This window comes from Ursus maritimus, unplaced genomic scaffold, assembly GCF_017311325.1.
Source record: "Ursus maritimus isolate PB19 unplaced genomic scaffold, ASM1731132v1 scaffold_17, whole genome shotgun sequence".
In the NCBI taxonomy this organism is placed as follows: domain Eukaryota; kingdom Metazoa; phylum Chordata; class Mammalia; order Carnivora; family Ursidae; genus Ursus; species Ursus maritimus.
Window position 1 is genome coordinate 48,359,434 of NW_024424119.1, and position 12,053 is coordinate 48,371,486.

At 39.7% G+C, this 12,053-nt stretch overlaps 1 protein-coding gene across 1 annotated transcript; it reads left to right on the forward strand.

Moving 5' to 3' along the window:
- Window positions 1–3,075: 3,075 nt before the first annotated feature.
- LOC103670471 (olfactory receptor 1L4-like) lies at window positions 3,076–4,087 on the forward strand. The gene has a single exon (XM_008698926.2). The coding sequence runs from the start codon at window positions 3,158–3,160 to the stop codon at window positions 4,085–4,087; it is 930 nt and encodes a 309-aa protein (XP_008697148.2). The 5' UTR covers window positions 3,076–3,157.
- The last annotated feature ends 7,966 nt before the right edge of the window (window positions 4,088–12,053 follow it).

Consider the following 12,053-nt stretch of genomic DNA (forward strand, 5'->3'; position numbering starts at 1 on the left):
TATCAGGTTTCTTACTATTGAGTTGTAGGAGTTCAATCATTTGCTTCTTAATTGGAAACTTCTTGGGCAAGGCCCTTGACACTACCTCACACACGCACCTACGCCATCATCACGCCCCCTTGCCTCTTGCTGTCTTCCTCATTTCCTCCCACTATCTCAGCTCAGAAGCAGCCTGCCTTGGAACCAAGGAGGATGCACAGAGATAGTCATAGGAATGAGGGTGCTGTAGCAAACCAGTCTCTTGCCCCACATCAAAAGACATGAGTAAGTCCAAATACTGGATGAAGAAATGTCATCTGGCTTTGCTGAGCTATTTGAAACCATAAGTGAAATAAGTCAATCAGAGAAAGACAAATATCAGATGATTTCACTCATATGTGGAATTTAAGAAGCAAAACAGAGGATCATAGGGAAAGGGAGGGAAAAATAAAATAAGACGAAATCAGAGGCAGACAAACCATAAGTGACTCTTTTAAACTCTAGGAAACAAACTGAGGGTTGCTGGAGGGGAGGCGGAGTGGGGGGATGGGGGTAACTGGGTGACAGGCATTAAGGAGGGCACTTGATGTGATAAGCACTGGGTGTTATATACAACTGATGAATCACTGAACTCTACCTCTGCAACTAATCATACACTATGTTAATTAATTGAATTTAAATAAAATTCAAAAAAAAAACAATATTCACCTTAAAAACAGCAACAACAACAACAAACCACTCTCAGTGACCTGGTTGTGGGAAGACTGTCAGCATTATCCATCACTTACCCATCACTACTGCAGAAAAGACTCTACAAAGCAGGAAACCCACTGGAATCTCTGTCCCTTCTGCTTCTCTGATCAGGAAATTCTAATGTTGCCTGTCCGGCACCTCTCCAGAAGCTAGGACCTTACTCTCCTTTCTATGATCACCTCAACCATTTCACACACACTTACTTCCTCACTTTCTTTTGTCTTAACTAGCTAGACCAGGTAGTATATCTTAAATATGAGGATTATTATTTTCCATTCTCATATATTACTTTACATATTATTTATACAATTACCAATGATACAGCACCTGCTCATTTACAAACCACTTTTCAGATGTGTTCCTTCATTTGATGCCCACAACATTCTGATGGAAATGGTGTTGTACCTCTCTCGTTTTCCCATGAGAAAAATAAGAAAGGCACAAAGATCTTCCAAGGGAAACAGCTGGTAAGTAACTACACCAGGACTAAAACCAAATCCTGGACTGTTTCCACTAATTCTCCTGATCCAAAGTATCTAATTCTGGCCACCTATGCAACATGCTCCCATCATTGAAGTTGCTGTCAAAGTTGTCCATTCTGAGTTTATACTGTTAGCAAATATACAACAGACAGAGAGGTAATCTAGCATAATGGCAAAGAACAAGACCCTAAGGCCAAACTGCTTGGGTTGGAAATACAGTCACTTACTAATAATATGATCTTGAGCAAGTTACTGAGCAGTCTCTAATAAATCTACAGTTTGGTTTCCTCATCTGTATACTGTCGGAGTTCTTATATGGATTAAATCATGATACAGTATCTAGCACATGTAAATACTCTCAATGTGTTCAGTATTTGCATGTGGCACCTGCTACATGGATATGGTGGTGAGCTGGGGATACAGTGTTTAACAGCCAGACGGGTCCCTGCCCTCCCTGAAGTGATAGCCTGGGCCTCCCCGAGTTAATGGTGTCTCACTGTGCCCTTCCTAGTAGGAGAAATCATTTGGTCCAAAGTTCCAAGCACTTGGGAGAAAAAAAGATACTTCAGAAGCCCATGCTTCTGTATCTTAGAAAAATGCCTAGAGAGATGCAGACAATATGGGTCCTTTCCAACATTGCAAAGTATTTTATTTCCGTGCTTTAAACATCGGGGGGAAAAAATCATTGGTACTCAGTGCCCTTGAGTGTAGACTTCCTCTCACTCATCTTCCCTTACCTGTTTCTCCCTTTACCTGGAATCACTGATGCACATCTGCAAATCTCTCCCTGAGTTCTGCTCTGGCACTAATCCTGACCCTAGGCAAGGTGAACATTAGGAGCCCAAGGCCAGGAACATAGTGACTGACTCAGGATCAAGTCATTCTGGCCAAGAGCCAGGTTTTGATTCTGGGGACGAATGGCAGGTAATGGATTTCTGATCATGGCCCACAGCAGCCAAGTCTCTGCCTTTGTAACTGCTGAGCAGAGCCACAATTCCTTCCAAACTGGATCCTGCTTTGTTCCTTCTGTATCTTGCTTCTCTGCACCTATTTCAAAGGTAAGAATCCAGTTCCTGAAGCCCAGAACTTTGCTATCTAGTCCTTCAGTATTATCTGCACCTTTTATATAATTCTCATGTTCAGACAAGCACCTATGACTCTACTCCACCCTAATCTACTCTCAGGATATGCACCTGTTAGTCCTCTTATGACTTTCTTAATGCCACCCACTTGCATGCAATAAGGAGGGCACGTATTGCATGGTGCACTGGGTGTTATACGCAAGTAATGAATCATGGAACTTTACATCAAAAACTAGGAATGTACTGTATGGTGACTAACATAATTTTTAAAATATTTTTAAAACATAAAAAATAATTAAAAAATAAAAAATAAAAAGTAAACATATAAACAAACAAAAGTTTAACCAAACCAGACAGAAGCCCTCCCACTGCCAGAAAGTGGTCTGCCCTCATGCCATATAGTTTCACCTCCTGCGGGATTGCAGCCTTTCCAGTTTCATGACACTCCTGATACGTTATTCCAACATCCAAACCCATTCTGCAAGCTTTTCCCAAAGAGGTTGGAGCTAAGAGTACATCCTCTAGGATATATATCTGTCTTTTCTTCAGGGAGAAGTTAAGATCTTCTGATATCCATTTTTAGAAGCCAAACAGAGAGAAATCCTGGCCAAAACAGAATAGTCTGAGGAGGTAAATTTCATCATTTCTGCCTTCATGATGAAGAAATGAAAGTTCAGGAGGTGACTTCGTGCTCTGTGTAAATCAGTGACAGAGGCAGAATGGAAAGCCAGAAAGCTGTGACACCAAAATCCATACTCCCATCAACTATACCAGCCACTCATAGGAAGTTAGAGCAACTGGAGACTCCAACCTAGGACACGTGCCTAAAATTCCTTTATATTTTCTACTTGCAGGATAACAATGTCAAGGGGAAACCAGAGTCACATCACTGAATTCCTCCTCCTGGGACTGACCAGTGACCCCAAAGAGCAGGGGTGGCTCTTTGCCAGCTTCCTCGCCATGTATCTGGTCAACATGGCTGGCAACTCCCTCATCATTGCAGCTATCTGGGGGGATACCCACCTCCATACTCCCATGTACTTCTTCCTCTGCAACCTATCTTTTGTGGACATCTGCTTTACAAATGTCATTGTGCCAAGGATGCTGGCAAACATGTTGAGCAAGAACAAGAAGGTTCCCTTTGCTCAGTGCCTCACACAGATGTATTTCTTTGTGACCTGTGCAATCACTGATAGCTTCCTCCTGGCTGCCATGGCTATTGACCGCTACATGGCCATCTGTAACCCGCTGCATTACACCATGACCATGAGCCCCCAGCGCTGTCTCCTGCTGGTGATGGCATCCTGGGTGCTGTCCCACCTCCACTCACTCACCCACACGATTCTCATGGCCCGCCTAACCTTCTGTGGGCCCAATGTCATCCACCACTTCTTCTGTGACGTCCAGCCACTGCTGACACTCTCCTGCTCTGACACCTCTGTCAATGAGCTTTTGGCCTTCACAGAGGGCTCCTTTGTGATCATGAGTCCCTTCATCTTGATCATTGTCTCTTATGTTTTTATCACCCGTGCTGTTCTGAGGGTCCCTTCCGGGCGAGGCAGGTACAAGGTCTTCTCCACCTGTGGATCCCACCTCACGGTTGTGGCACTATTCTATGGGACTGCCATTTCTGTGTACATTCGCCCTTCATCCACCTACTCAGTGACAAAGGATCGTGTGGTCACTGTTATTTATACAGTGGTAATCCCCATGCTGAACCCTTTTATCTACAGTCTTAGGAACAAGGACATGAAACGAGCCTTGAGAAAGCTGACTAGGAGAAAAGAATAGAATACGAATATTTGGCTCCCTCTAGGAGTTTACTCATTGATCCAATAATTAAAGGTTAAGCACCTATGACCTGTAGGTACTACGTTTAATTCTGTGAGAAAGGCAAAATAAATCATCACTTCTGTCCTCAAAAATACTTATAGTCTAGTTATCAGAAAGGAAAAGATTGCCAACAGCTTACTGTAATCAGAATTTGACTTTCTTTTTCATAAAATTAAATAATGATAAATATCTTAATAGATTATAAAATAATTCCCCAACTCCTCCCTTCTTCTTTTATCTCTTCCTTTTTATAATCTCTAGTTCATGAATCTTATGTAAATTACCAGTGTAAACCAATATGTTTAGCCATAAAAAAATAAGGAAGAAATGCTTCTCAATGTGTATTTTCAATGGTTTAGTCATATGGTTTAATGTTCCTACCAAATAAGTCATCAATTCTACACATGGTTCCCTTGGACCTGCACAGATTTGCTTAGTAAAATACAAATATAAATATAATAAAGCTCTAACCACTCTATAGCTGTTTACTTCATGGTCTAAGGGGATAATGGACTAACCTGGAGTGGTAAAAAGGCTCTAGAATTCTAAGTCAAGAAACCCTAAATTAGGTCACAACTTGGCCTTCCCAGTTTTGTGAAGAAGGCTATCACTCTAAGTCTCATTTCCTTCAATGACAAAATAGGCATCTGTGTGGAGTCGATCCTAGAAAGGGGAGTCAGATACAAAAATGGGTGATGAGAGTATCCTCAAGGAGGGGTGATTTGGTGTGTCCTGAATCCAAGTAGAGTGAAGAGGGCAAACCTGTTGGGACCCTGGCTTTTGGAGACGCAGTGGATTCCAAGATTGGAACAGAGAAAAAATAAGATGATCCTGGAACATCTTGTGATAGAAAGCAAGAAAGTGCCTGGATAGTAAGGAGGGCACATATTGCATGGTGCACTGGGTGTTATACACAACTAATGAATCATCGAGCCTTACATCGAAAACCGGGGATGTACTGTATGGTGACTAACATAATATAATAAAAAATCATTATTAATAAAAAAAAAAAATTTTAAATTCCTGTTAAAAAAAAAAAAAGTGCCTGGAAAATGGTGGGAACATATCAAAAGGACATAGAAGCAATAAATTATAACTCACTGAATAAAGTAAGAAACATGAGTCCATACCAATATAGGTAAATGAACAGATGAGAAGAATTTTGATGAGGAATGGGATAGTTAGATCATTTCATAAAATATGTTGCTAACAAAGAGGAAAAGTAACTTCACAGAGAAGTCTGTCAGATGCCACTTTAATTAAGTAATCAAAATTAACATCAACATTAATGGGACAATTCAAAATCATGTGCCACCTGATAAAATGCAAAGAGGAGAATAAAATGTTACTCCTATGATATTCCTGCCAAACATGGATAGCCTGAACCTAGTCATGAAGAAGAAAAAATAAACCAGATTGAGGGACATTCTAGAAAACAAGTGCCCCATAATATTCAAAGATGTCAATTGTATGAAAGCCAAGGAAAGTTGGCGGAATTATGCCAGACTGAGGGAAACAAGTTAAATGTAATACAGGATTCTGAACTGGATATTTTTATTATTCCTTTTGCTATGAAGACATTATTGGGACAAGCAGTAAAACTTGATGTGGTAGATATGGTAATGTATTAATGTTAATTTCCTGATTTCCTGATTTTAATGGTTTTATTGTGGTTACAGAGGAGAAAGTCTTTGTAGGAAATACATACTAAGGAAGGGAGATAGGTCGACTGTTAACTTAATCTTAAATGTTTTGTGTCATAATTGCATTTTTCTGTAATTCTGAGATTGTTTCAAAATTTTAAACAGTACTTTAATCCACTAAAGACCTTCAATGTCACAAGAATGTCAAACCTAGTGACCATTTCTGAAGAAAATGAAATATTGAGATACATATTATCACTGTCATAAAAACTTATTTCCATGAAATAAAGATGTGATAAATATTTTACAGCAAATTATTGTATCCTATCAATTTTGCATAGTAATAAAACTTTCAGTTATTTTAAGTTCGATCATTTTATTCATTTACATAGTGTGTTGGATTGACTTATCAACTTTCCGAGGACTCTAGAACTATATTTCCCAGAATTCCCTTATCTCTATGGTTCTGGGATAAAGTTTGCCAATAAAGGAGCTTGTATGATATTTGGAACACAGAAGTAAAGTGGAAGGCACTGTTCCCTGGAACTGGATGCAGCTAAATGTGTGGACACACTAAGAATTTATAATAGCTCCTGAACAAACTCATAAAACCACCTGCTTTGCAACTGCAGACTAAGACACTTGGTGGGAACTTATCAGAGATTCTCAAGAGTTATGGCATCTTCCAGACAAGCCTTTGAGAACCACCTGCTTTGTCAAAAACAAGACAACAGGCCCAAAATGGAGTCATTTATTCTAAGCCTTGTGTCACCAAACTGGGGTTAACTTAATTACGATTTTGGCTCTCCCAGAAATGGAATCTTACATCAGTCAACCAGGAATCACCTGATCAGCACTAGTTAGGTAATGCACCAGATAGATCCCTGCCATCCCCTAAAGGGAAGCAACTTTGCACTAACTGACCCACTTTTTACTTTTTTTTCTTTTCTTTCTTTCTTTTTTTTGAAAGAGAGTTGACACACAATGTAACATTAGTGTCACCTTTTTGTCTAGTGTAACTTCCTGGTTCCTGTTCCCTTCTGCCTATACAAATCTTTCATCTTGCACAGCTCCTCAGAGCTTGTTTCTATCTGCTAGATTGAATGCTGCCCAATCTGAATTTTGCACTCTATGTTAACTAACAAAATCTAAATAAAAAGAAAAAACACACAAAAACAAACAAACAAAACGATGCAAATCAAATTTACAGCCTTGTCATTTATGTTAAAGCCAGGGCATTTCTTGGGAAAGAATGATTTCCTGAAAATTGGAATGGGAAAATTTTGGTCGATGGTGATGAATCGGGAGTACTTGGAAGCCCCAAATGTCTGAGCCTCCTTTGCCACTTATACATAGTCTTTTCTCCTCTCTCTGGGGAAGTTATCTGCCCCTTCCCATAACTGGCTGGAATAATTCCTCCTGAGACAGTCTTCAAGGTAGGCATGGTTACTATACTGGTTAAGAGAGATCAAAAATCAGAATGCATATATGCCGATGAGCAGCAGCTAATTAATTATGGTGTCACTAGGACTAAAATAGATGGTAGCCCACTAAAGTCTTACCTGATTTGTATAAGAAAAAACCTCAAGGTCTGGTAAACCAAAAACTAACTTAAATCATACAATACAACTTAAATCATAGTTCCTCACCAATTCCAACTCTCGAGCCAGGTCATAGACCCAGGGCCAAAAAAACAAAAGTATACTATAAATCTTCCAAGGAGCCTTCCCCACAGAGACCTATAGCCATATACCAGGTTTACTGTGCACAGCAAAAGGAAATACCCGGATTGTAGGAAATGACTAGATGCTGTCTCTTAACTGACACTAATTCCCCCAAATCCAAAACACCACTGGGGCTGACCGTCACAGTGAGGCTTATGAAGGTCAGGTTGGTGATCATTGTATTTTAGATACAATTAAGTTTTAGCTCAGATCCATTTCACGGTAAACCCAACTGAAAGTGAAAACAGGATTCACCAACATTGAGGGAGAAAAGTATTGTTTAGTGGTTGTGGTAGGCTGAAAAATGGCTCCTGAGGGTTTCTAAGTCCTAATTCTCAGAACCTATGAACATGTTAACTTATATGGCACAAGGCATTTTGCAGGTGTGATCAAGTTAAGGATTCTGAGATGGGACGATTATTCTGGATTATGCAGGTTGGCCCACTGTGAACACAAAAGTCCTTATACGAAGGATACAGGAGGATCAGACAGAGAAGTAGGTGTGAGGATGGAACCAAGAGATTGGAGTGATCTGAGAAAGGGCCACGAGCTGAGGAACGCAGGTGACCTCTAAAAACTGAAAAAGGTAAGGGAAGAGACTCTCCACAGAAGCCTCCAGAAGGAACACAGCCCTGCTGACACTATAAATTTGGACTTCTGACTTCTCAAACTATAAGAGAATATATCTGAGTTATTTTAAACCCCTGGGTTTGTGGTATTTTGTTACAGCGGCAATGGGAAATTAATACCGTCGTCAAGAGCATGGGCTCTGGTCAAACAGCTCTGAGTTTGAATCCTAGCTCTACTAGTTAACAGCTCTTCGATCTAAGGAAAGTCACTTCACTCTGAACTTCAGCTTCTTCACAAATAATATGGGTAAAATACCCAAAATGATTCAGGCAAGAGTCATTAACCTAAAGCTAAGCTAAAACCATTAAGTAGAAGGTTGCTGGGGGAAAAGGGGGTAGCCAAACTGTCTCAATCTCACCCCACTGATTGCTTACTAATTTATAAAGGAGGAATTTTGCATGTACAATGATAGATCTGCTGGCTACCGTCTTAACGAAGTAATCAAACTCACATGAACACTAGGAGAGCCCGACATTGGGTTCCTACTGATGTGATGTAGCAAGAGCCACACAAGATCTCCTGGGTAGTATTCTGGTCAAAATGTTTAACCTAGGGGCACCTGGGCGACTCAGTCGGTTAAGCATCTGCCTTCGGCTCAGATCAAGATCTCAGGGTCCTAGGATTGAGCCCCATGTCAGGCTCCCTGCTCAGTGGGGAGTCTGCTTCTCCTTCTCCCTCTTACTCCCCCCTTCATGTTCTCTCTCTCAAATAAATAAAATCTTTAAAAAACATGTTTAACCTAAGTTGAATCATGTGCAAAAAATCAGACAAACAGAGAATTTGCAACATTCTGCAAGGCAACTAGGCTGGACTCTTTAAGAAGAGACGTCGTCAGGAAAAACAAACAAACATAAGTGGGAATGTCGTCCTCTTGTTAGAAGAGACAAAAGAAACAGAACAATCCAATGCAATGCATTCACCTTGACCAGAGTCCAGACAGGAAAACTTGGAGCCCTGCATACTGGATGACACGTAGAATTTGTGTTCACTTTCTTGGTTACAATTGTTTTGGGGTTCATGGGAGATGCCTGCTGATGTACCTAAAGGGGAAATGGTACGTTGCCTTCAACTTACTCTCAATAGCCCACAAAAAATAAATTGGCAATAGAAAGGAATGAAACAAATGTGCCAAAAGGTTAACAACCGGTAGATCTGTGTGAAGGATATACGAGTGTTTGTTGGCAATATTCTTTCCATGTGAATTTGAAATTTTTCCACATAAAAATTTGGAAACAAAAACATAAGTTAGATCATATCACTCCTCTGCTCAAAACCCCACAATGACTCAATGGCTTCACAATGCACTCAGAGAAAGAAGCAAGTCCTTGTAACAGCCTATCAGATTCTACATGATCTGGCCCCCCATACCTCTCTGCCTTCTCACCCTACTGGCCCCTTCTCTTTTTCAGATTTTACTTAAATTCAAGTTAGTTAACATATAGTGTATTATTAGTTTCAGGGGTCGAGTTCAGTGATTCATCAGCTGCTTATAACACCCAGTGCTCATTACATCACCTGCCCTCCTTAATGCCCATCACACAGTTACCCCATACCCCCACCCACTGCCCATCCAGCTACCCTGTTTGTTCCCTATAGTTAAGAGTCTCTTATGGTTTGCCTCCCTCTCTGTTTTTGTCTTAGTTTTCCTTCCCTTCCCCTATGTTCATCTGTTTTGTTTCTTAAATTACACATGTGAGTGAAATCATATGGTATTTGTCTTTCTCTGACTGACTTATTTCACTTAGCATAATACACTCTACTTCCACCCATATTGCTGCAAATAGCAAGATTTCATTCTTTTTGATGTCTGAGTAATATTCCACTATGTATATATACTACATCTTCTTCATCCATTCATCAGTCAGTGAACATCTGGGCTCTTTCCACAGTTTGGCTATTGTGGACAGTGCTGCTCTAAACATTGGGGTGCATATCCCCAATGTTCATAGCAGCACTGTCCACAATAGCTAAATCGTGGAAGGAGCCGAGATGCCCTTCAACAGATGACTGGATTAGGAAGATGTGGTCCATATATACAATGGAATATTACTCAGCCATCAAAAAGAACGATTTCTCAACATTTACTGTAACATGGACAGCACTGGAGGAGATAATGCTAAGTGAAATAAGTCAAGCAGAGAAAGACAATTATCATATGGTTTCACTCATTTATGGAACATAAGAAGTAGGAGGATCGGTAGGAGAAGAAAGGGATAAAGAAAGGGGGTAAACAGAAGGGGGAATGAACCACGAGAAACTATGGACTCTGGGAAACAAACTGAGGGCTTCAGAGGGGAGGGGTGTGGGGGAATGGGATAGGCTGGTGATGGGTAGTAAGGAGGGCACATACTGCATGGTGCACTGGGTGTTATACACAACTAATGAATCACGGAATTTCACATCAAAACCAGGGATGTACTGTATGGTAACATAATATAATAAAAAAATATTATTATAATTTAAAAAAATCATTTGACTAAAAAGGGGCACAAGAATATGCTTGGATGATGACAATTTCTGTTTTGATTGTGGTGGTGCTTATATGATTGTATACATTTTTAAAACTCATAGAACTCTGCACAAAAAAAGAATGAATTTACTGTATGTAAGTTATACCTCAATAAAAAATAAAATAAGGGAAAAAATAAATAAATTTTTAAAAAATTAAAAATCTTAAAAAATAAATAGAATAAAGTAAAATAAATAAATAAACAAACAAACAAACATTGGGGTGCATAAATAGTAGGATAAATACCTAGCAATGCAATTGCTGGGTCATAGGGTAGCTCTATTTTTAACTTTTTAAGGAACCTCCATACTGTCTTCCAGAGTGGCTGCACCAGTTTGCATACCCACCAGGAGTGTAAGAGGGTTCCCCTTTCTCTGCATCCTTGCCAACATCTGTTGTTTCCTGAGTTGTTAATTTTAGCCATTCTGACCAGTGCAAAGTGGTATCTCATTGTGGTTTGGATTTATATTTCCCTGATGATGAGTAACATTGAGCATTTTTTCATGTGTCTGTTAGCCATTTATATGTCTTCTTTGGAGAAATGTCTGTTCATGTTCTATTCCTATTTCTTGACTTCCTATTTCTTTTTTTTTATTTTTGGGGTGTTGAGTTTGATAAGTTCTTTATAGATTTTGGATACTTCTTTTGGCCCCCTTCCTCACCTACTTCCATCCAAAAACACTGATCTCTGGTGTTCCTTAAATAAACATGGATGGCTTCCATCTCAGGCCCTTTGAATTCACTATTTCTGCTGTCTGAAATGCTTTTTCCACAGATACTCACACACATCAACACTTCTGTCTCTCTCTAAATTCAGATCTTATTCAAATGACACTCAAAAGCCTTGGCTTTTTCCTCCTGTGAACCCAGCTATCCCACATCTCCCAGGCTTTCTTAGAGTTAAATATGGCCAAGGAACTGAGTTCCAGCCAAAGGAATATAGGTGGGAAAAATGCACATCACTTTTCAGCCTGGCTCGCTACTGACACTGAGTAAATAACATGTGCTTGATAATCATTAGATGAGCCTTGACTGGTAATGTCACAACTGTAGAATTGTGCGAAGCTGGTCGAAGGGTATAAAGTTGAGAGATGAATAAATTCTTGAGATCTAATTTAGAGCATAGTGACTACAGTTAATGATACTGTATCGTACATTTGAAATTTGCTAAGAGGGTAGATCTTAAGTGTTCTCACCAGACACACAAAAATGGTAACTATGTGAGGTGACGAGTCTGTCAATTAGCTTGAGTGTGGCAATCATTTCACCATGCATACATATATCAAAACATCAAGTAGTATACCTTAAATATATACAATTCGTATTTGTCAACTATACCTCAATAAAGCTGAGAAATAAGAATTGTTTGAAATCATTTTTCTGAGTTGAGGTGAATTATAATACCTGACAAACAATTA

Bases quoted from the DNA above. Each gene is read 5' to 3' on its own strand.
- LOC103670471 (XM_008698926.2), top strand. From the start codon at position 3,158: ATGTCAAGGGGAAACCAGAGTCACATCACTGAATTCCTCCTCCTGGGA.